This window comes from Phascolarctos cinereus, unplaced genomic scaffold, assembly GCF_003287225.1.
Source record: "Phascolarctos cinereus isolate Bilbo 61053 unplaced genomic scaffold, phaCin_HiC Scaffold_726;HRSCAF=1367, whole genome shotgun sequence".
Lineage (NCBI taxonomy): Eukaryota > Metazoa > Chordata > Mammalia > Diprotodontia > Phascolarctidae > Phascolarctos > Phascolarctos cinereus.
The window spans coordinates 217192723-217219113 of NW_027556098.1; the positions used below are offsets into that span (position 1 = coordinate 217192723).

Here is a 26391-nt window from a genome sequence, read left to right on the forward strand (position 1 = left end):
AAGAACTCTAAGCCTCCTAAGCTGAATTTAAACTTTCTTCAGTGGAGAGTTGGGGACCACTGAGAATTTTTTCTGAGCAGAATGATGATATATTCAAAAATACATGTTAAGTTTTACGTACAAAGATTGGTTCAGGATTGGTAGTAATAGTTTAGGTGAGAGGGAATGGAGGCAATAAATGTAGACTTAATAGAGTTATCTGGTAAATGTTTAATAAGCATCTCAATGGAAAAGTTTAATCTACATTCTTAACATTTTTCTCTAGCACTTTGTTAAGTCTAGACAATCAACAAAATAATAAATCAAGCCCTGATTTGTAGTATGTGTTTATTTCTGATATCTGAATGTTCACACTGAAAATTTCACATCTATACCCAGTTTTAATTGACTCCAGCACACCCCTGACTACACAAAGGAGATGGTATGGTTGCTTTATGGGGGGTAGCTAAGTTGAGAAGGATTTTGTTTGATTTTTAAGATACAAGAATGCTTAAGCATATTTATAAGAAGGAAAGCAAGGAGCCAATGGAGATGGAGAGTGGAAGTACTAGAGAGAGGAGGAATGATTGATTAAACAGTATTCCAGAGGCAAGAAGGGGTATGATGAAGGTCTTAGATGGAGGTATTCATCTTGGCAAGAAGGAGGGTCCCTTTTTCCTCTAAGGCAGATGGGAAAGAGGAGAGGGTAGGTAAAGATAGAGCTATTTTGAGGTAATGAGTAGGGTAGTTGAGAATTAAACTACTTCTGAAGGCTTTCTTTAGGTTGAACTATGAAATTAATGACATCCCTGAATACTTGTTATGTTGTGGGATTTTGAAGATTGGAACTCTCTAGTTGAATAGGTATATTCTGCAGAATTACAAAGTTTATTAATTCTACCTGGAAAGAAGGATTCAAATTTGAATGGGAATGAAAGGCGCAAAAGTGCCCTGAAACAATTACTATTTGATATTAATTTCTTTTCTGTGGCATTTTTGGGCAGAGAACTTGATAAATCATGTTAGAAACAAGAAACTATAGAAATCAGGGCTTCTATTATTAACATTTAAGTGGACTATGATTATTTGTTGGCATTGCCAGATTCAGCAAAAGAATTTCTAGAATGAATTTGTCTGCTTAAGATTGATTTCAGGCAAATGTGCAGATATTAATTTAATAAGAGACATTTCCTACAGAGCAGAGGTTTTGGTTGATCACATTGGTCATCCTTGTAAATAAAATCCATGATATAATTTTCAAGAAATTTCTTAGAAAAGCATCTTCTCTTCTGATTTCTTGTCACATGCCAGAAATTGTAACCTATAAGAAAATTGGAGTTCCCTAAGCAAAAATTTATATTATGGCTTGCTTCTTGACCTCTTTTATGGGTAAGAAAGTCTCTGGAAACCTAAAGATTTTTTAACTTCTCACTTTCAGGCTCTAGCCACTATCTTAGCTGCCCTTGTACCCTTAGTACTCTGAAATCTATTGTCTTTCTGACATTCTTAAATCGGTCAGTAGAATATTCCCTCTTTGTTTCCTTTAACACAAGAAGAAAAGATCTGTTAATGTTCCTTCATTTCTCTGCTGAATTTTAACTTATAATTTCATGGGTTGTTTGGTAGTTACAACAAAATAACATCTAAGTTATTTCTCTCCTTGTAATGTTTGTTTCTTCCCTCTGTAGTATGCCAGTACCGAGGTCGATGGAGAACATTACATGACCCCAGAGGACTTCGTCCAGCGTTATCTTGGATTATATACTGACAAGCATTATAATCCATGGACTGTGCAGCTCTTGGCAGGAGTGGCTGATCAGACCAAAGATGGGTGAGAAACTAAAACCATTTTCTGGAAAAAAAAATGCTAGTTGGGCAATCTTTAAAAGGAGAGAGAAACTAGTATTCACCTAGAACTTTTAAACAAAATATTTACTAAAAATGCTTTTATTTACTCCTGGTAAGAATTATAAATTGATTTTTTTTGTACATTGATTTTTTTAAGGATTGTACATAAAATTAAAAATATGTGTATATAATGAGGGGAGTTATAGCACAGAGAGGGGGCACTGAATTTTGTTTACTTTTATGTATACAAGGATGAGCCCTAAATAAGTAAAACATCTGTAATTGAATTATATGTATTTTTTTCATGATTGCAAGAGAGAATATCCATTGTTAATACTGAAGGTTGTGAAGGTTAATATTGAAGACATTTGGTTTATAGAAATATACAAAAGTTAAAGTGGAAATATATAACTTTTTATATAAAGTAAAGATGTTATAGTAGAAATATTTAATATACAAGTAGTGTAGTACTTTTGTATCAAAGTTATAGTATATTTACAGTTTTGTGAATGGTTGTATCATCTGGTAAAGTCACTGTGAACCATTCAGTAAAGAAATCCACCAGTCCAAAGACAGGCCTATAAGAACAAATTAAATCTAATACAGATCTCTCCCTTAGATTTTTTAAAAGGAGCTTTTTATCTTGGTAGCTTCTGGAGCATTTACTGTTAATTGTTTTGTTTTTTTTTAAAACTGTTTTCCAAGTCCAGTCTGCACAGTATCCACATCTTTTTATATGCCTCCTTTTGACCTTTTCTGCTCTAATGTAGTTTCACTCACTTATTTTTCAAAGCTTCCTGGACTCAATCCTGGAAGAAAAAACTCTTGATACAGTCAAGCAAAGCCAGAAGTTAAGTTGTTAGAGTAAAGCAGGTCAAAAATATTATCAGAGGAGTGGGTATTGACTGAAGAAGAGTTGGAAAGAGTCTGTTAAAAATAGGATACTGTCCACCTTTTTAAAAGGTAGATTTCATTCATTTCAAATTAAAAGCCTCTTAACTCTCTTGTTTCTTTTGGTTGCAGATCTGACCTATAGGAATACTTCAGTGTTGCAAATTGTTAAATGGTTTGGGAAGATATAAATTACTTCTAAAACCAGAGAGAAGAAATTTTCTGGTATTATTAATATGAGAGGATTTTTTTAGTCCCCTGAAGAGTATTTTTTTTTAATGTAGGCTTCCTTTTTTGGGTTTCTTATAACCTAAATGTAACTTGAGATAATACAGACAGCAGAGTAGGGCAAAATATGACTTTCTTAGAATTTATTTATATATCACATTACATAATCTTGATTACATAATTTGCTGTTTCAGTATTTATCGTTAATGAAGAAATGATAATTATTTGGTTTTAAAAGTATTTGTAGTTTTTGTTATTAACATTTAGTTCAGTGTGGTGTTTTTTTTTTAACAAAAGACAACTGAAATCAAGGCATGGGTAAGCCTTAGTTACCTCTTCTGATTTCTGTCAGATGATTGTAACTATCTCCAAAAGATCCAAGAAATGAAATCTACATAAAAGGACTTGAAAACTCTAGGGATCAAATTCCATTTGACAATTCACTTCAAATTGGGTTAGAGATGGATGCAGTTCTTTTTAATACTATACATTTTCAAATTGGTATATGGTTCTTAAGATGTCCAATAATAATTCAGATTTTCATGGTTTATTAGCATTATTTAATTAGAATCCCAAGTTTTCCCCGAGACAGCTTACATATAATCTGTTCATAGTTGAATTTTTAGTGTCTTGAACACTAAATCATAATGGAACCATATGTTTTGACAATGTTTTGCTTGACTAATCTCTATACCCAAAGGGTTTCAGAGAAAATGACAATACCTCTTTTCATATAGAAATATTTCATACTAATATCATTATATATCACTTGGATATTCTCTTCTGGATATTCTCCTTTCCTTCCATTTTCTTCCTTCACTCTACATATGAGGGAATAACTTTTCTTCTTTCATTTTTCACCCTAACAAGTGATAGAGGAATAGATAATATAATTTAGTGTATTTATGCAAACCCAAGGTGCTTCTTAATTTAATTTAGTTGCAAATTTAGTTGGAAAAAATGCCACAAATAATTCTTCTATATAGCTTTTCATAATTATATTTGTACTCACAAGAGACCAGAAATGAAACATTAAATTTAACCTACGTGTCTCTTTAAGTTTTTGAATGAGTAGGGATGGAGTGGTTGAGATAAATTAGTCCAGGAGTTCCCTGTATCATGCACAGATCTTTATTGTACTGATTTTCTTATATTATCAATGCCAGCAAACCCCCACCTTCACTCTCTGAATGGACAGAAAGTAAAAGCGGAATATTGTATGAGTATTTGCTATTTGTAACATTTTATAAAAGAGCAGTTGGGTAGGTTATAAATAGTTCAACTTGTTGTCTAAAAGTGGAAGCAATTAGCCAAATGTGTCTCTTTCTTAGTTTTAACTAATCCTTTGAAGTCCTTCTTGTAAATGAAAAGTAAAATTATTTTATACTCCATATGCAGGTATCTGAGAGACTATTATTATATGATTTAGATTTGAAATCTAAAATGTTTAGACAGTTGCTTGTTTTAAGCTGTAACTTACAGAATTGTAGGATCTATGTTTGTCCCTACTCAGAATTTCATGTGAAGGCTCTGTTCTCTCATAAAGCAGAGGAAGAATCTAAGTTTTCCTCATTTTCAGAAATTTATTTCATCAGTATTTAGGATGTAAACAGCAAAATGCTGTGTGTGTGTGTGGGTGTGTGTGTGGGTGTGTATCTTATATAACAGCTATAAAATTTATATATCACTTATTTGGGGGGGAGGCATTAGATCTTTATTAAATTGAACCTGGGGGACCTGGGGAAAGCATTTTTGCCAACTTGTTGAATTATGAGGTGAAATCTGTTTTTGGAGCATTTGATTGTGAATAGGTTACAGTTTTTTAAAAAATTGTTTATATATTTACTTTTTAGGGGAATCCTTTACTTTCTTTTATTTATTTACTTTTTTTGGCTAGGCAATAGGGTTAAATGACTTGCCCAGAGTCACACAGCTAGGAAGTGTCAAGTGTCTGAGGCCAGATTAGAACTCAGGTCCTCCTTACTCCAGGGCTGGTGCTCTATCCACTGCACCACCTAGCTGCCCCAACCCTCTACTTCTTTAATTGAACATCCTAAATAACAAAGATCATTTTGACTGTTGAGATTTTCCAACATCTTTGTTATAATCCTCGTACCATACATATTTGAGTCAGTGTAGTTTTCCTTTCAGCAGGATTCTCTGGGATATAGAATTCATAGGTAATAGTAATGATGATGATGATGATAATAATAAAAATAGTTATTTATATAGCACTTTCGGATTAGCAAAGTGCTTTACATAAATGTTATCTTATTTGATTATCACCTAAACACCATTTTATCCCTATCTTATAGGTGAGGAAATTAAGGCTGCTAGAAGTTAGATAACTTTCTGAGAATAATAAAATTAATTAATATCTTGAGGCAACAATTACACTTAGGGCTTCCTAATTCCAAATCCAGCATTCTATTCATGAAGCCACCTGTCTTTTTTGACGTTTTAATTGGAAGAATGTAGATATCTCAAACATACCTAATTTTAATCATTTTTGATTGGTCACATAATCTCTAATTACAAATGAATAGTTTATTCTTTGGCTTCTATGTTTACTGCCACTTTTTTTTCTTTTTGGTGAGGCAATCAGAGTTAAGTGACTTGCCCAGGGTCACACAGCTAGTAAGTGTCAAGTGTCTGAGGCCAGATTTGAACTCAGGTCCTCCTGACTCCAAGGCTGGAGCTCTATCCACTGTGCCACCTAGCTGCCCCTACTGCCACTTTTAGTCTATCAGAATGGTTGTTCTAAGTTGTTCGAAGACTGGCAGAGTTATAGATTGGGTTTATGTTTACTTATATTGCCATGGGAGGAGAGAAAAAGGTACTCCTAATCCCCTGTTGATCAAATTCAGAGCATCCCTAGGAAAAATAGAGCAGTGGTTCTGGTTGTAAACCAGTTTGTGACTACCAACTAGTTCTTGGACAGGGCAACACAATATGAAATAGATAGTCCAAGGACTATATCTGTTCAAATCCCAACTCTGCTGCTTTCTTCCTGTGTGACTTTGGACATATCGCATGACCTTTCTGGTCCATAATTCTATCATTTGTAAAATATGGTGGTTGGATTAGCTAGCCCTTAAGGTCTTTTTCTATTTCTTAATTATAGAATCTTATGTATATTATAGATAAATACAATAATTAATCACTAACAGGCCAAATTCTGAAAAGGATAGAAGAGATAGAAGTACAAGAATTAAATGTCGACAAATGAATAAACTGCTTGGTATCTTTCCTGTTATTTATTAGGAACCTAATAGAAAAAATGTGGGAGCATCTTTTATTTTTCCAAATTTCCAAGGCACTAAGCACCATCATCAGACTGAGGAATGATAGGAAGAGATTTTTGTAATGTCGTTGCTGTTATAACATGACTAAATTCTTCTCCACTATCTTAATTTTTGATATCTCAGATATCATCCTTTGCCATTGATGTCTTTGCAATATTGATCTGTTTTGGATTAGGTCTTGATCCTGTGTGATTCTATGGGAAATATTCTTGAAATAATTCTTTGTTTGACAGATAGATCAAGATATATGTATTTTTTATAGTAGATAGGAATATAGCAGATAGCCTGAAAGCTGGCCTTGAAGGAGATTAGTAGGTTTCCTAAATAATTAGTTTAGGAGGTTAAAAAATAAATAAATTCAGTGCATTCAATAAATTATATTCAATGTTGAACAAAAATACATGGTTTTTGACTACTTAACACTACGACCGTATTTGGTTTTGTCTCAGCTGGAATTTTTTTAATGGCTTTTCCATTCCTGTCATTAGTGAAGACTGCAGAATAATTCAGGAGCACATGATTGAACAATAGTAGGACATAAAAGCAAAAAACACAAAATCTATAAAAGAAGGATACAACAGAAGATGATCTATATAAAGGGATGGAAATTGTATTATAGAGAAGATAACGAATAGAAATTAAGATGGTGTAGATGAGGTAAGAATAAGAATAAAAATAGATTTATAAGAAGAGATTGTGAGAAAGAGTAAAAGATGATCCATGACCAAGTAGGAGTGGTATGTATGGGAGTCAGATAGGAAATGATGTATATAAGGGTTAAGTTTAATAAAATGTATTGGGGGGTTTTTCTCCCCAGAAAACAAATCGTCTGATTTCATGCCAAATTTTCAGGTAGTGTCTTATATACTAAGTATGATAAATATTTCCTATAGAAATCTTATTTCCTTGAAATCTACCTCTGAAAAAATAGTAATACAAAGCAGCAATAATACAAAGAATTGCACTTTGGACAGAATACTATGCTCTGCCACCATATGAGTTTATTGTTTTCTTATGAATCTTAAAAAAATCCCTTAACCTAGCTGGAACTTGAAAAACAATGATTATTGTTTATTATTACAGGAACCTAGCTGGCAAACTGGGTACAGCTCTAGGCCTGGAGTCAGGTAGTTTTTATTCAGTCATTTTAGTTATGTCTAACTCTTTGTGACTGCATTTGGGGTTTTCTTGGCAAAGATTTTGGAGTGGTTGCCATTTCCTCTCCAGTTCATTTTTTTTCCTCTTCTCCTTCCTTTACTTAATAGTATTTTATTTTTTCCAATTACATGTAAAGATAATTTTCAGCATTCACTTTTATAAGATTTTGAGTTCCAAACTTTTTTCTCCCTCCCTCCCCACCCTCCCCGAGATGGCAAGCAATCTAATATAGATTATACGTGTACAATCATATTAAATCTTTCCACTTTGGTCATGTTATGAAAGAAGAATCAGAACGAGAAAGAAAAAACAAAAAATGCTTTGATCTGCATTTAGATTCTAGCTCATTTTTATAGATTAGGAAACTGAGGCAAATAGGGTAAAGTTATTTATTTGCCCGGGGTCACAGTGTAAATGACTTGCTCATGGTCACGTTATCTGAAGTTTGATTTGAACTCAGGACTTCCTGGCTCCAGGCGTGGTGCTCTATCCACTGCACCATCTAATGCCTGGTCAGGTAGGAAGTTACGTAGACCTGAGTTCAAATCCAGCCTGTTTGCCTTAGTTTCTTCAACTGTAAAATAAGGATAATAACAGCACCTACCTCACAAGATTGTTAGGATAAAAGAGATAATATTTGTAAAGTTCTTAGCACAGTGCCTGGAATCTAGTAGGCACTGTATAATGTTTCCCACCCACCCCCCACCCCTTTGCTTTTATATCATTTAATACCTTTTCTTATGAAGATGATACTTTTGGAATGTAGTAGGACTGTTTATTATATAATCCAAGTAAAGACCAGGCTTTTGGTCTGACTTTTAGTCTTTGACAATTTTGCCCTGTGATTTTTACCTATGTGTATACTCCCTCCTTCCATGCATAGCTCAACTCCTGTGTTTTCATCCTATTATTCTTGTAGATGATAGTCTATAAATTCTCTGTAGAATATATACCCATTGCATCTAAAACTACATTTTTCTCTTAGAATCTCAAGGGCACCAATATATGGGTCAGTATTCATTTTTTGTCTCTCATTCTGACTTTGTGACTCACCTACCACTTTTCAGGTTGTATATATCCTAAGTAATGTTGTTTATCATGTACATCATACATGTAAGTCTTCTTTGGTCATAACTTGCATTCTTCTAAGATCCTCATGTTTGACGATTCATACCCATGTAGCATCAGAGGGAGAATGTGGAGCTTAGTTTTTGTTGCAACAGAGTGTGGGATCATTGAAAACACCAACTACTAATAAGTGAAAGCCAGCCCAATCTTCTTCCCAGTTCTCGGCCCAGTGTATTGACTGTCTGCAGTACCAATTCAAAATATTTGTATTCATGAACTAATTTGCTTAGTTTTCTCTCTGTGAGTAGTTAGATTGATCTTTCACATTGCTCTTTATCTAAGGAGGGTTTGTAATATTCTGGGACTTAGTGAAATTAATTTGATATCTCCAAATAGAACTTGGAAAACTTCACCAGCAATAAAATATTTCATTTGATCTTATGTAGCACATTTTCAATGACATTAGTAATGACCTTGGGCCAATGGATCTCTCTCTCTCTTTCTCTCTCTCTCTCTCTCTCTCTCTCTCTCTCTCTCTCTTTCTTAATGTCAGTAATGCTTTTGCTTTAACCTCATTTCTTGTGGAGCCTTATGACTTTGATGGATGTGTATCTTGTTGCCTTATAGCCTGCTTTTTGTTCTACTAAGCCAAATGCTTTCATATAATTAGTCAGTACAGTGGGATCTTATTAGCTTTTAATTCTATCAGTTATATGATTGCAAAGATGTTAAGAATCATCTGTGAAAGCTACCTTTTTGTCAAGTATGACCTTGACACACTCTGTCTATTCTTAACGTTGTAAGATGTAGTAGGCACTATGCAAATAAGGAGATATACATCTTTTGACACAACCGATGTGGGGATTTGTTTTGCTTGGTTGAATACATTTGATATAAGGGTTTTGTTTTTCTTTCCTTCATTTTTTGGGGGTTAGAACCAGCAATAGCAAAGTAAAAAAGAAAGGTAAGAAAAAAAGATCATTGAAAAATATTTTTAAAATAACACCAAAGAGAAGGAAGGTCAGTAGGAAATGCAGACAAGTAAGTCAGCTTTGACTATAACATGTTGATTTTATCCCATCTTTTTTTTATTAATTTATTATGATTTATCAACAATCACTTCCATAAGCTTTTGTAAATTTTTCTCCCTCTTCCTCCCTGCCTCCCTCCTCAAGACTGCACGTAATCTGATTTGTCTGTACATATACATTGCTATTAAACATATTTTCACATTAGTGATGTTGTAAGGAAGAATTAGAACCAACAGGAGGAACCACTAGAAAGAGGAAGCAAAACATAACAGAAGAAAAAAAATAGCAAATAGTATGCTTCGATCTGCATTCAAACTCCATAGTTCTTTCTTTGGATATGGATAGCATTTTCCATCATGAGACCTTTAGAGATGTCTTAGATCCTTGCATAACTGATAAAGGCTAAGTCTATCATTGTTAGTCATCACGTAACATGGTTGTTACTGTGTACAATGTTCTCCTGGTTCTGTTCACTTCATTCAGCATCAGTCCATAGAAGTCTTTCCAGGTTTTTCTGGTGTCTGCTTGCTCATCATTTCTTATAGCACAATAGTATTCCATTACATTCATATACCACAACTTGTTCAGCTATTCCCCAATTGATGGGCATCCCCTCAATTTCCAATTCTTTTCCACCACAAAAAGAGCTGTTATAAATATTTTTGTACAGGTGGGTCCTTTTCTCATTTGTATGATCTCTTTCGGATGCAGCCCTAGAAGTGCTATTGCTGGGGATTTGTTTTGCTTGGTTGAATACATTTGATGTAAGGGTTTTGGTTTTTCTTTCCTTCATTTTTTGGGGGGGTAGAACCAGCAATAGCAAAGTAAAAAAAGAAGAAGAAGAAGAAAAGTAAGAAAAAAGATCATTGAAAAATATTTTTAAATACACAGAAGAAAAGGAAGGTCAGTAGGAAATGCAGACAAGTAAGACAGCTTTGACTATAACATGTTGATTTTATCCTGTCTTTAAAAAGAAAAGCAATCTGTACATAATACAGATTTGCAACTTCATGTGCAGTGTTCTTTTTCTGTCCTACTTTGTACATGGAAAATTGTTTTTTGGTGTTAAGTTTAGAACCAAAAAAACAAACCCAACATCAGAAAGAGAAAGTCATATGAGTAGGTAGTTACTAATGCCTCTTCAGTTACCTTTATTTTCCTTCAGTAAAAACACCATCTTTGATCTTTCATTCTTTTAAAATTATCCCTTGTTTGAAAGATCTTGAGAATCAGTTTAAGAATTCATAAACTTAAATTGTTTCCTAAATATTAGGAAATGTGATTAGTAGATATAACATGCTTTTTAATGCTATTTTATTTCTGTCACAGTAGATAGTGGCACCTGTAACTGATACTTTTAAATGATGTTGTCATTTCTGAGGAAATGTGATCTTGGCATTTCATTTATAATCTGTTCAGCCTCTACTTGTTTTAAAATAACATTTGTATATATACTACAAATTTGATTTTATGTACATATTAATTTATTTGTTTAAACCATTTTTTAAGATTTTCTGAGTGATGGTAATGAGATTAAGGAAGGCAGTATGCTATAGTAGAAAGAACATTCACTGAGTTTGAGATCAGAGGATCTGATTTTGGATCCTGGCTCTGCCATTTACATTTATGTTTATGACCTTGGGCAAATAATTTAAACTTTCTGGCCCTTAGTTATCTATAAAATGAAATGGTTGGATTATGTCATTTCTGAGACTCCAGTCTTATAAAGTTATGTAGCTTCATTTGTCCCGTTAGACTAACCTGTCACCATAGACCTAGGATTCATTTAAAATGAATTCATATATTGTAGAGATGCTTTAGTTATCTAGCCCTTGCACTTGGAGGGAGGGTTTTGGGAGGAGGAGAGGTGTAGGGAACTCATGGTATAGAAACTTCTTCTACCACTACAAATTAGCCATAATACTCAGTAAATATTTTGGGAGCGTCTTTTAAGATTCCATGTTGTTATATGGCCAAACTCATCCTTTACTTGAAGACTGGGAATTTTTATCCTAGACTCTGATGGGATTTTTAGTTACTTGTTTAACAGAAATTTAAGCAGCATGGTGAAGCAGGCCCTGTGTAGAAGAATTGGGTCATTCGCATTCATTTATGGAGCAACACTTTCATAGAACTGCTTTCTGAGCAAGCACCACAGAAGCACTATATAATATTTCTGTTGTATAATATGGAGCAGATTATACTGAATCTATGTGGTAGATATTTGTTTTAAGTTTTATTTATTTTTGTTTTTTATTTCTATTTAATTTATTTAAGTTATTCCAATAAATATAGAATTTCATGATTTTTTTAAACCTGAATTGGGTTTAGAATTAATATAAAATGTAAAATCTTAAAGTGCATTTTTTTATTAACTTCTTGTGGAATTTTTTGCTTCTATGTTCCCTTGACTTCCTTTTCCTGGCCTCTCCCCACCCAAAATAATCTTTTGAATTATAATATTCATTTTATATTCCAACTGGAAATTTTCCCTGTTAGGGGTTATAGTTAATTCAGTGTTCACATTACACTGGGGGGAGGAGGGAAACATTTGTTTTTTTTAAAAATACTTGTATTATTTCTAAAAGTAGTACTTTAAAATTGCCTATGTTTTCTCTTTTTCAGGAAATTTTTTTCCTTCATCTGGGCAGAATTTTTCCTAAGCAGCTTAGCTTATATATTTATAAAAAAAAAAGTATCAATGACTCATAGTCCACATCACATTGTGGACATTGCTACCAAATTTTGCATAATACAGCTTCTAAAAGATGATAATTTGAAGAAGAAAAAATACAAGCATATCAATAAAGGTGCAGACTCAACATGTGGATATATGCACATTATGCATAATGTTACTGTAATGCCGCTCCTTAGGAATCTCAAATATATGAGTGTCTATTAGACCTTTGCAGAAAGCTGGTTGGGGAGGGCAGTTATGCTTTATGTGCCTTTATCAGCTCAGTGAGTATAGTTTCAAAGCAGCTGTTCCCCAACTATAAGTGCTGCTGCCCTTACAAAGACTCTAGAAATCTGAAAAGTTTTTTTTACATTTTATTTTAGGTTGATCTCCTATCAAGAGTTTTTGGCATTTGAATCTGTTTTGTGTGCCCCAGATGCTATGTTCGTAGTAGCTTTCCAATTGTTTGACAAGAGTGGAAGTGGAGAGGTGACATTTGGTAAGGATATTTCAAAAAAAAAAAGAAAAGAAAAAAAGAGGAAAGAGAGAGAGAAAGAGAAAGAAAAATGTCTCTTAAGAAGGTAGTGAAATTGGTCCAGTCTTTAACTCCAATGCCCACCAGTGGATATATATTGCTGTGTATTTAGGACCTCAGTCATTAAGTACATTGCTAATTTCCTAAAAGGATTTATACAGATAAAATAGAAACTCTGTTTTCTTTTCTTCAAAGCATTAGATTGTTGCAAAAGATTAAGGAATCCAGGAATGTAATTACTTCAGTTCATTGAATCACTGACACTTTCACATTCCTAAAATAGGTGCTACAAAATTTTCTTGTTCTGGGCCAGCCTGGGCAAAATTCTTTATGAAGTAGAGCATGAACTGCATGGAGTAATCCTCTCCATTCTTTAAGGGATTTCTGGGTAAGAAGTTCAGGCCTTTTCTGTAGCATCACTGGAAAATTGTTACTTTGCTGTTTGAAAAGAGAAGAGTGGGGTATGGAGTGAGGGAGTGAGTTAAGGTCTAATTGGCCCTCTGTACACCCCAATTTTAGCTTTTTGTCTTAAAAGTAAGACCAACATAAGATAATTGTTATTCTGTGCTCGATATAGAAATTGATTTTATTCCCTCAGTAGGAGTATATGGTTTCTCAGCATACAAACCAGGATAAAGACTTGTAACAATGTTTCAGCATTTGAAAAATTTTCATATCTGTATAGTTACAAAGATTGGCATATGTATAGTATAAAGAGTAACTGGTTTGTTTTTTTTTTCTAATGGACTGTGAAGTATGGTGCCTCAGTGGTTTCATGCAATAGAATAAAACTATTCAATAAAGATAAGTGTATTTATTTTCTTGAATTTGTAGCTCCTTATTTGTTGTGGCTTTGGCACCATTTTTTAAAGGGATAATGAGACCATTTCTGAGCCACATATGCAAAATATTTTACTGTGGTATTTTGTCAGTTAAAAAAAATCAAATCAATGTCCTCATGATAAGCACAAAGTTAAATTTGCCTCTAGTTTTAGAGGTTTACTATCATCATAAGAAGGATGAGAAAGCATAGGGAACTTGGGAGAGAGCTGCTGAGCCTGGTTGGTAAGCCTGTAATTATACATTTTGCCTTGTCTCTAAATGTTCTTTCTCTTAAGCCATTTGAATTTTGTACGTATCAAAGGTCTTTCCTGATAAATAAATATGGAAATACTAAGATAAGTTGTTTGAGAACATCCCATGCCTCTTGGAGACACATTTTTTCTTTTGCTTTGTAGCAGTCTTTGGCCTTTCTGTCTCATGAAAAATATTAACTTGCTTTAGGAACACCTTTCTCCTGCAGCTAGTAAAAAGCACAAATAAAGCCTCTGCCCACTGTCCATTCAGTCTTAAACCTGCATGCATTAATAATGCCCCATTTTCTCTCTTCTCCTCTGTAGGTATCACATAAAATCGTGTGTTCCAGCAAATCTGGAACAATAGTGCCTCAAAAGTAGTTGGGACAATATTTCAGAATTGGTGAGAGGGGCCTCTATTTAAACCATTTGCCTCTTGTTTAGGTATTAGAATTCCTGAAAACCTGTGCAAGGTTGTCTTCTTTCACCCTTCCCATCCTGGTTCTTTGTTTCTTTTGCCTCCCATCTTATTGTTTCTCTCAAACTTCCATTTGAAAAACAAAGCACTTGAGTCAGTTGATCCCAGCAGGCTCTTAACACAGGCCCAAGAAATTGCCGTAGCTCAAATGATTGGATTTATAACCAGTGGAGGAAACAGCTGAGCAGTTTCTTGATGCCAATTCAGTTTCACAAATATTTATTGAGTTGTTACTAGGTGTGAGGCATTATTTTAGGGGCTTGTGATTTATGGCTGCAATTCTTGCATCTTCCCGAAAAGGGCCTCATTTTAAAATTTAATACATCCCCTCAAACTATAATATGGCACAGTATGCCTAGCTATTCTTTCCTGTGCTTCTAATTTTAACAGAGTAAGATTTAAAAGTAAGGATTCAAATTAAATTGAATCCAAATGTAGTATCTATAGCTCCTGGCAGAGTGAAAGCAGTTAAGCATTTTGGATTGCTCAGTGCATACTGTTACCCCGTGGCATCCTATTTTCTTTTCATTTTTAGGTCTCATAATTGTGGAATGGGAGGATTCTTAGGGAACTTGGAGTGAAGATAGTTGTATCTTGCTATATTGTGACCCTAGTTCCAACACAATTATTTGATCTTACTGGCCAGTAGTTGATATCTTTGAGTGTTACCATTTCCTAGGTTCATCCAATGTTTCCCTGCTTTATACACACAAAACATTTTTCTGATCTTAAGTACATGGAAATTTCAGTTTAAAAGCTTAATAAATGAGGTACTATAAGAGATAATTTTATATTTGATTCCTTGAAGCAGCGTCATTCTTATCACAAATTCAAAGTTTAATATTATAAATTGTGACAAATACACAGATATTTTCATTGAGGTGGTAACAAGCTTTCTGAGAACTGATGATTTCCAATCATGTTCAGTATTACAGAGTTCATATACAATAGAAGAATTTAGATGACTAGTTCTCAGAGTGTGATCTTGGTATTCTCAGGGGTCCCAAAGACTTTTTCAGGGGGTCTACAAGGCCAAAACTATTTTCATAATATTAAGTCATTTTAATTTCTAACATGGTAGACATCAATAGACATAACCTGTATAAAAGCTCTTTGGGAAGTGGGGTAGTCTTCAGTGATTTTTTAACTATAAATGGGGTCCTGAGACCAAAAAGTTCGAGAATTCCGGATTTAGATATTTGATTGTAATGAGATTTTTCATCTATGTTTCACATTTATTTTACTAAAGGGAATAACAGTCAGACAGTCAATAAATGGTTGTTAAGCATCTATTATGGCCAGGCACTGTGGTAAGTGCTGAGATACAAAGAAAGGTAAAAGATATTATTGTGCTTATCCATCATGCATATGTTTATATCTAAGGAAATTTTAAACCCAACTGAATTCTACCACAATTCACGCAGAAGGTTTTATAGGTTGGCACTTGCTCATACAATTTATTTCTCTCTCTCTCTCTTTTAGTTTGTGGGAGAGATAGAGGATATAGGTCAGGGGTAGAGAGGGAGAATGAAGAGTGGAATAGAGTAGGAGAAACTCTTTGGTCCTTGGTACCTCATCCTGATAATGACAGCATTACATAAATGTACTTGAGCACTTGGTTTTCATCTGTATTCTTTAAAAAAAAAAAAAAAAAAAATATATATATATATATATATATATATATATATATATAATATATATATATATATATATGTATAATTATTGACATGTAAGATGTATGTACCTTGGCTGGTATACATATAAATAGTTGTGTTTGTATATACATTACATAGAGATGGCTAAGCTGTACTAGCTTTTTATAGCCTTTGTTCTCATTTGATATACCATGCTTTTGAGCCAAAACATTGAGTTAATATTTTTTAAAAAATCATACCACACAACCCATACTTGTATCACTGCCCATTAATTGGGGTCTGGTTCTATATAGTACTTTGGGGAGGGAGGTACTGCCTTACTAGAGGTGCTCACCTTTGGGGGAGAGGCTGGCCTTACAGAGAAGTCTTTGTAGTCTATTTCTGACTATTTCCTAGAGTAGCACAAGACTCCATGGACTTAAGTGTGAATGTGATGTGTGAATGTGGTAATGATTTCATCGTTTCTCCTTGATATGTTCCCTCATCAAAACTTCTAACATTGCAAGCTGTGGATAACTGCCTGGTGACTTTTATAACTGCTGTCCTTCTAGTAGCCTGAGCGCTTGCCCACTGAGTTTACTAGGCAATGCATGACAGTTTGTTGTATAACTCACATCAAAACTATCTACTTCTGCTCAATAGAATTGATTGATGTGTCCTGGATTAGCAATTATGCTATATGATGCGATAGTTATCAGTAATGGATTTAGTCAAAATGTGTATTGCCTCAACAGTGAAGCATTCATAACTGAAGTCCTACCTATTTACTAATAAGATGAATGTAATACATTTTGAAAGTGCTACATTCTCTCTATAAATTCTCATCCACAGAAAATATTTTAATTCCAAAGAGCTTGGAGTTTTTTGGAGAATTTTAGTTATTTGAAAATATTCTTGTTGAAAGAACTCTCCAAATAATCCTTTTGAAGAAAACATCCTCTCCCCTGAAAGTAGTGCTTTCTAGAAAGAGGGGTTGTATTTGGTCGATCATTTTGTTGTTTAGGGCATGGTAGTTTAAAATACAATTTTGGATTTTCTTTTTCATTTCTGCCTGGCTAGAAAGCTCTGCCATTTTTCCCAATGGGAAGACCTGAGTGAGGCAGATTAGACAGATAACTATTATATCTGCAGTTTCCATAAAGGGCCTGGTAGGATGCAGCATATACCTTATAACTCAGCAGCTACACCTCTAATGAGTAGAACCAGACATTCTGACCTGGAAGAATACATAGTTCCGACAGGAATTGAGTAACTGACTAAACATGAGAAAAAGCAAAAGGTGTGATGTGATAGAATGCCTTTCTTTTGGAGCTCCAGCTGAGCACACCCATGGCATCATTCAAGGAGAGAAGTAGAATTTCTTCTTGGTGGCCTTTACCCATTCCTGAGTGGGCCATGTATAATCCTCAAAGCTAGGTCCTATAGTAGCTTGAAATTTGAGGCAAGGAGGGGATCAGGTGTTATTTTCTTTTAATAGTGTTTTATGATAAAACACATGTACTTGTTGAAGCATCTGGTTTCTAAAGTGACAGATGCTGTTTAAATGAAGTATTATCTCAGAGGTGAAGTGGCACATAGATTGGTTAGAGTTGAGAATGCTTTGCTGTCATTGACAAATCCTCACATCATTTCTTCCTTAAGGTAGGTAATGGAAAATTAAAAATGTCTCTTCTGCTTCCCTCACCCAGGGAGACACAGAAGGTTGTAGTGATCTGTTCTAGCTGAACTAATGATATCCTTGGGAGCAGAACTCAGGTATCTGATCCTTCAGGCTAGTGCTATGTCTTTCTGCCTCTATAAGTTCTAGGTTCCTGCCCCACCAGCCTCTTTTTCCTCAACCATTAAATTCCTGAAAATCTAGATTCCATAAGTCTCACCATTTCTTTTTTCTAGTTGTATCCAAGGATATTCAATATATTCTTACATATGTGGAAGTTCTCAAAAGGCCTTTTTAAGATGCTCAAGTTGGAACTCAGCTACTCAGATAATACATATATACACATGTGCGTATGTGTGTATGTGTATATATTTTTCTGAAAGTAAAAAAAACCCCAAAAACTGTTTGGTCCCTAGCCTATAATTTGGAAGCCATGGCTCCTGGGCTGGAATCCTTGGAATAAATATGACCTTGGACATCTCGTTCTTTGGGCTGATGGTAGGTGGGTTGTGTCACAGGGCTGATGGCTTGTATACCTACAGGAGGAGTTCTCTGGCCACAGCGTTGGTACAGCAGCTCCTTCCAGGCTCATTCATGGAGCAGGCATGGTGGCAGTCTTGGAGAAGAGTGCCAGCCCCGGTCAGAGGTAATTTTGTACTGCAGAAAGGTGAACAAGATTAGTAGGAGGCTCCTCTAAGGAAAAAGGGGTGGGATGAGGGTGGACGATATGGGTGATAGGAGTTGGGCTGATGGGGAAATTGGAAACCGCCATTAAAACACATTTACATCATATGTGCTACAATATACTTTATCATGTAATCAACTATTACATTAGTCATACGTGACTAATACAGCTCAAATCACTAATGCTCTGCCTGTGGAAATTTTCTCCAAAATACAGTTTTTCCTGGTCTCTACCTCTTTTCCCCTCCTGCCAAATCAATATGCTGCCTCTCATACCATCAGAGAGAGCATTGTTCTATCTCACTTATATGTTTGGCTTGATTGTCCAAATCAAAGGAAATTATAAATAGTATTTCTTAAGCCAAATTCTGCAGGAAGTAAGAGGTTGGTTTATTGATAGTGTTGTCAGAAAGTTTTAGCATTTCTTTTTCCTGCTTATTTATATTGATTCCTGCTTCTATTAACAATGTCAGCCTATTATTAAAAACAAAAAACAAAAAACAAAAAAAAAACCCACTACTTCAACCCATAATCTTCATGACTTAATCATGGGATGTTGATCATCATATCACTTACATTTAGTCCAGAACTATGGTCACTTAAAACAGCACTACAGGTAGTGACCACTTAGACTCTTGTTTGCCCCTGGAAAGACGGGATTCTCTCTTGGAAAGACCTTGCTGTGCTCTTTTAGTCAGTTGCATTGGTTGTATTTGAGATTATTGGTGTTCCCTTTCATGTCACACAGGACCTAATAAAACTGGATAAGATAAGAAGAAAGCCAGCTGCTTGAGATAATTCATCACAGGAGTGTAATCCAGTCAAGAAAAGAAAGGGGGGAGAGAGACACACACATATGAGAGCTGCCTCCTATGAATTACTCCCCAATTCTGGAGCCTTTGTATGGTTTTTTATAAGAGGATCCTGGCAATGGTTAAGTGATGAGTAAGAGTTAGACTTTTAAGCCACCAATCAGATAAATGATTTCCAATCCACTAATTCTGTAGTGTAGCTTTAATCAACCTTATATTAAGCATGTATTAGGAAATCAGCAATAGGGAAAAATTGGTTAGAAAAAAGGAAAAATATCTAAAGTGCCCAAGTAGGTAAAAAATTGTTACCCAGCCCCAGCAACAATAATTGAATACCATAAGTATGTCAAAGATAACCATTTAAAAGATCTTGGGGATAGTTGACAGATCACATTCTACTCTGATGAGCATAGCGGAACCTTATACTGAGCACTTAAAACTGTAAGTTGCCTTGGAGAAGTAGGAAGCAGTCAAACAAAATCCATGATAAATGACATTCCTATATCTGGAAACACATAACTATGAGAGCTCTCCAAAGGTGAAAGTGTTGAATTAGGTTGTTTTATGTTATCAAAGCCATCATTTTAGAATACATTTAATATATTCTATTTCAAAGACATTTTAAGAATTTGCCAGCAATAGCTGGAGAGTTTGTAAAAAAAATAACATTTCTAATTACCTAGCACTTTCTAATTAGCTTTCTTCTGCCAGCAATTAATTTTTAAGTCTCCATTGAAGCTGAAATTCTGCTTTATAAATTACATATTTGGGGAGGGGAATAAATCAAATTTATTTTACTGGATCACTTAAATTTCTTGAATTGACAGCTTTCTGTGTCCATGACTGCCAAGTTCTTTAATTCCAGTTTCTCCTGAGAGTCTGAAATGTTGTAGTTATATAAAAGAGAGTCTGCTTCATCCCACAGTTCAATGAAAATTAAGTGTAGGTAGCAAATAATACACTTTTTAAACCAGTAACTGGAAGTTGCTTCTTTAAATATTCCCCCTTCAAATTCTTTGGCTATGTAATAATTCATCTTAATATTTGTTGTTAATCATTTAACTGCAGCCCTTTTTGTTCCCCATTAATTCCTTCATGTTCTTTACTCCAGAACATTTGTTTTCAGACATCAAAATTAATTAATCATGAGAATGGAACTAACTCACTCGGAAGTTCCACCAGCCCTAATAGCTTTTGTTTTGGTCTGCTAAAATATTTCTAACCCCCATGGGTTGCAAGAGGTCTTTTAATTTTCTTTAACTTAACTAGCTGAGTTATGATGTGCTTTGAAGTAGAAATTTAATAGGATTCTAGATTTAAGGGTGATCTTTTTATGTTAGAGGCTAGGGTTCCAACTTATTCTTGGGTTTAGATTTTGCTTTTGGAGATAGTAACCCTATTCCTGGACAAGGGTGATGAAAATCCATGTGATATAATTTTAGAAATCAAAAACTTGCAAAATGTCAGGGCAAGAAATGGATGTGGCGTTCCATTAGATAGATAGATAGAGAGAGAGAGAGAGAGAGAGAGAGAGAGAGAGAGAAAGAATCCCATCTCCCCAGTGACATCCAATGCTTTCTTCTAACCTTGGTAATTTCTGTGACTTAGTTCAAGACTGGTTATTTTAGTCAATACGAAGAGGATTTCCAGTTCAGGATTCTACTAGTAACTCTTCTGCTTCAATCAGGAAAGAGGAGGTATTCAAGGTATACATTGAAAGCAGTCTGTACAACCATTAACTAACCCGAAGATCATCTTAGTCAAGTCAGTGGAGGTTATAGGGGGAAGCCAGAAAGAAACAAGTTGGCTGGGGAAATAAAATAGGTCTGTATCTGATGATTCTTCATTACAATAGGTAGTTATTGGTCGTACCAGCCTTTCACAATAAAATTGACTTAAATTTGGAAATAATTTTGGTTCTTAAGATGTCAGTAAAACAGGCTTCCTGCTTTCTAAGCCTTGTTAATGATCGCTTTTTTGGGCATTAGTTTCTAAATTAGGATACCCAGTCTATTCTCATTAAAGTATCTGTCAATTGTGAATTGACTTTTATTGCAAATGTTGAACTGTGTAAGAAAGTTAATGACATTTTTAGTGCATGAAGACAGGCCATCAGAGTAGACTTAAGGGTTTTCGTTGTACAGTACACAGCTTGACTGGTTCCTGTCTAAGAGTAACTGTTCTGTGTTTAGTCCTTCTTTATTTAAAAGTGAATCACTAATTTCACTTATCTTAAAACATTTTAATAATTGAGACTAATAATCATGGCTTTATATGGGAGTTTTGAAGCTTTGTGTCAAGGCCATATTTTTTTTTGACAATATCAGAAGCTTTTAATAAGGTGCTTGCTGCTGAGCTAATGATATGCTTTTGGTGGCATTCCTTATACCTATCTTCAATAGACATATTCAGGCTAGTGTGAATGTAATAATCAAGCCTCAATCAAACCATACTTAGTATGACAAATATTGCATTATACTGTAATTTAGGTATTCATGCCTCTGATAAAGGGCTTAATTCGACTCCTTGAGGAATGGGGAAAACACTATTGATTTTATACCTGAATGCAAAGTAGCAGCCATTTACTGTGCAAGATATAAATCTCTTCCTAATTAAAATTAAATCAAGAGAAATTAAGAATCTTGTGGCCTTATATGTAATAGTACACAATCTTAAGTGTAAAATTATATTCTGTAGCAATTGTGTTCCTGTGCATGTTTCTGAGAGGACAAAAAAAAAGTTTGCAGTTAATCTTAATAGAAGCGGATGATAGTGACTTTTAAAACTTCTTTTAATTTTCTTCTGTAGGAACATTATGGTGGATTTATTGTTTATTCTCAATGTAATTGACTTTTTTTTTCCCTCCAAAGAAAATGTCAAAGAAATTTTTGGACAGACAATTGTTCATCATCATATACCCTTTAACTGGGACTGTGAATTTATTCGCCTGCATTTTGGGCATAACAGGAAGAAACATCTTACCTACTCTGAATTTACTCAGTTCCTCCAGGTGAGCTATTTCTTTTTATAATTAGAATTAATAGAATATGTCTTATTCTGAACTAAGATCATTCCAAGTCTCACTTTCACAATACAATAAGAACAGATTCAAATTCAAGCACACTTAGGCTTTCTATTTTGCTTTTGTTCTCTTTTTTAGTAAGAGTGAATGATTTCTATAACTTTTCCTTTTCTTATTCTCACTCTCTCAACCATTATATCATCTCTCTCTCTCTCTCTCTCTCTCTCTCTCTCTCTTAAGGCAATTGGGGTTAAGTGACTTGCCCAGGGTCACATAGCTAGTAAATGTCAAGTATCCGGTCTGAGGCTGGATTTGAACTCGGGTCCTTCTGACTCCAGGGCCAGTGCTCTATCCACTGCACCACCTAGCTGCCCCATTATATCATCTTTAAACCCAAATTATTTTTTCTTCTTTTTTCCTCATATTTGAGGGATGCGCCTTTTTGAACTGTTTTTTGTTGGAAAGATCAGATGAGATGATGTATGTGAAGAGTTTGTAAAACTCAAAGTGTTATTTCTGTATGTCTGCTATCAAATGAGGGACACTGTAATGTAATGGTAAGAGTGAAAGAATTGGAGTCAAGAGACCTGGCTTAAAGTCCTGACTCAGATACTTACTAGGTATGTTACCAGTGGACAAGTTAATTAATTTCTCTGATCTTCAGTTTCCATATATGTAAGGTGGAGATAATTGTACTTGCTCAATTTGCCTTATCTTGAGGAAAGCACTCTTTGAACTTTAAAGTACCATTATAAATGATGTTGTTAATAATATTAACACAAGTAACTATTAGTTAAAATACTTAAAAAAAATGAAGACACTAAATAAAAATAAAATGATGTCATTTGTGGAGGAAGGGGGTGATATTGTTCCATTCTGTTATTGATCATGATTTCTCCAAGGACAAGGTTTTTGTCATCCATTGTCATTTATTTCCTTGTATTTATTGAAAAACTGTTTTGGGATAGTGGATTTTGTTTTTTTGTTTTTTTGCAATTAACCTAGTCTAAATATACTTGATTTCTTAGGTCAGAGGTGTCAAACATGAGGCTCCCAACACTTCTGAGTGCAGCCTGAATTAGATTAAAATGTAATTTTGAAATAGTTAACAGAATAAATAAGATACTACAGAACACAGATAATGTTAGTATATAGTTTTCTAAGTCAATATGTGGGCCACAGGGATCCTTACATATGGCTTAGTGGGCCTTATTAGTATTTGAGTTTGATACCATTGTCTTAGGCCATGATATAGGTAATTAATCCTTTAGGAATGACAGGGGGCAGCGAGATGGTACAGTGGATAGAGAGCCAGGCCCAAGTCAGGAAGACTCATCTTCATGAGTTCAAATCTGGCCTCAGATGTTTACTAGCTGTGTGACCCTAGGCAAGTCACTTAGCCCTGTTTTGCCTTAGTTTCCTCATCTGTAAAATGAGTTGGAGAAGGAAATGGCAAACCCCTCCAGTATCTCTACCAAGAAAACTCAAATGGGGTTGGTCATTAAGAGTCAGACATGAATGAAAAATGACTGAACAACAACAAAGGCATGACATAGCTGTTGATTTTTTTTAAATGTTTCAACCCTTTGACCTTCTACATTCCTGAGTTTGTGGACTCCATGAAAACAGACCTGTGACAGCTGTCCAGTAGCCTCTATATCTCTGATGCCACCACAAAGCTAAAGGAATACTGGTCATTAGATTGCCATGGTGCCAGCTATGTGACTGCAATCGATTCACTTAACTTCTCTGAGTATTCTCTGTTGCTACCAATGCTCTTGCTAAAGCCTGGGCATGAAAGACTGGGGGTGGTGATGAATAGAGTGACTTAGCAAGGGGTCTGGGGGTGAGGGGAAGAGGGGACATGATATTGTCACATTCAGTAAGTAAGCCAATTGATCTGTTAGGGAGGAATGTAGCAGCTGTTGTCAGTAATCTCGACAGGAGTACTATCCCTCTTGCCCCTCTGACATTGCCTTTAGCTGACTAATCAAAGAAGAGCTATCTCAGCTTCTGGACTTAGGAATGTAATGTTCCTAAGTTGGTACTTATACCAAAGAACTGACCATGTTAACATCAGGAAGAAACCTTTGTAGTAAGGCAATGCACCTGTGGGAAGTCTGGTTACCTGTATAACATTATTGATGTGTTGTGTTCCTCCTCAGCTGTGTTTGTCCCTGGGGAGAGTGTTATATAGTGGAGGTCTTTAGGTATAACAGATAGTAAAGGGGAGGTCTATGACAGCTGTGACCTTCATAGCACTTTCTCAGCTCTTCTCTATTCTCTTGGGCATACCTGTGTAAGAGGTTATGGTATACTGGCAGTAAAAAATAATGAATCTTGATAAGGAACTAAGGCCAAACATCATCCCAGGTGGGCATCTTCCTGTCCTCCTCCACAACCACAATCATCACCATCACCAAAAGCTACCTATAACAGGAATCCTATTTTTTCCTGTGCTTTTAATTTCCCTAACCATCACCCTCAACTCCTAGTAGTGGTTTCAGTGTTAGTAAGATTCTCACTATCTACCTCCTCTCTTCTAGTTAGTTTCCTCAACAAAGGAGGTGGGTGGCACCTCAGAGTCTATTGCCATTTACCCAAACCTTTCACCTTTCTCTTTGCTGCAGGTTTGGGACGGGAATATTTTTCCTTTTGTGAGGTTAAGTTTTGGGGTTGTATTGTAGTATAGCCCTGATGATTCCCATTTCCTCATCGATGTACCCTGCCCTCTTGACAGTATTCATCAAAGAAATGGATCTGAACATTTTTGACCATTTAAAGGCCTTTTTTAATGAGATGTTTAATAAATTTATCTAACTCCTAAGTCTTTGACATACTTGCCACTGACTGTCTCATGAAGTCCTAAAGCAGGGGTGGGGAACCTGTGGCCTTGAGGCCACAGGCTCCCCACCCCTGTAAAGCATAGGCAGTGAGAATTGGGGAGGGGAGAGAGAGAAAAAAGATGGAGTCAGGAATTGTCAAGTGCCACTCACATGCTCCTTATGTGATAGGTGCATATTTATTCCTGGCATTTTAAAGTGTTAGGTGTAAGGTTTTACCTTGATTTGGAGCAAAGGAGATGAAATTTTCCCCACCTCCTGTCACTTCTCTCTGAGCTTTCCAAAATGCACTCATAGCAAATACTTTATAAAATATGTTACATTGATGACTTTTGTTGTCATTCAGTTTCCTAATATAACTGCTCCATTGAATCTAGTTAAGCCAGATCAACTAACAAAGCATCCCTGTCTAAAGGTGTATGTAATATTCTTAACCTGTAGTCTTCCACCTTTAATGAGAGGAGAGATGTGGGTTCCATTTCTGTTCTCTGAAATCAAGATTGTTCATTTCAATTCATCTGAGTTCAGCTGCCTTTTTAGTGTTATTTCCATTTACATAATTGTAGTCATTGTGTATATTGTTCTCTTGCTTCGAAGCAAATGCTTTCTTTCAGCCATCCAATAGGACCAAGTGCCAGCTAAGACTCCTTCATTTTCTAGAGGCTGTTGGGGGGAAATGACTGGAGTAGAGTGGGGGAAGTGAAGACTGCAAATGCATGCAGGTGGTTTATTCTGTACTGTCATTTGCAATGAGTCCATATGGCTTATTGTTTGGGTTTTCAGTTTCCTGAACTAAATGCTGTTTTGCAAATGACAAGCAAATCTAAACATGCCTTAATGTTGAATTTTTTTTCTCAGTCTTTACAAATAGATCAGATTTTTTGTTTTAAAGGAATGTCTAGGGACAAATATCAGCATTCTGAACTATCACTCTCAACTTAATGGCTTGAGTAGCTAGGAAGATAGTAAATTCTTGGGAGTGATAGAAAATAAGAAATAAATTAGTAATAAGGGTGAGATTTCTGTCAAGATCTACTTTAAGTGCCTCCCTCCATCCCAAATTAGTGGTGGTTGTTATTTTTGTTAAGAATAATGATGATAGCATATATGCACATGATACTTTAGGTTTGCAAAGGACTCTTCTCAGTAACTGTTTGTTGATTTTGTATTTATACAGAAATTACTAATGAAAAGTACCATATTATTCTTATATTTAATGCAATGCATACATATTTAGATATTGGCCATTATTTCCATGTAATTTCATACAAACAACACCTAATTGCACTATTATTCTATTGTGCTAATTAGTTTCTATGAATCACATTGTAGGCCAAAAAGGAAAGAACCATTGAAGCTGATGTTTTGTATGATCCAGGGCATTATTGGTGACCAGATCTTTATTGGTAATACTACTGATTTGTTATAAAGTTTAGTTGTAGAA

The 26391-nt window shown here is 35.0% G+C and overlaps 1 protein-coding gene across 2 annotated transcripts in view; it reads left to right on the forward strand.

Moving 5' to 3' along the window:
• Nucleotides 1-26391, forward strand: part of SLC25A12 (solute carrier family 25 member 12) — a 107833-nt gene that overhangs the window by 14505 nt on the left and 66937 nt on the right. The window contains exons 3-5 of one of the 2 annotated variants that reach the window (XM_020990961.2): nucleotides 1668-1810; nucleotides 12569-12684; nucleotides 21953-22092. In XM_020990961.2, coding sequence (XP_020846620.1) covers nucleotides 1668-1810; nucleotides 12569-12684; nucleotides 21953-22092 — 399 coding nt within the window. Of the gene's footprint in view, nucleotides 1-1667; nucleotides 1811-12568; nucleotides 12685-18128; nucleotides 18233-21952; nucleotides 22093-26391 lie in introns of those variants that run through there. The other variant, XM_020990963.2, reaches the window with a different exon arrangement.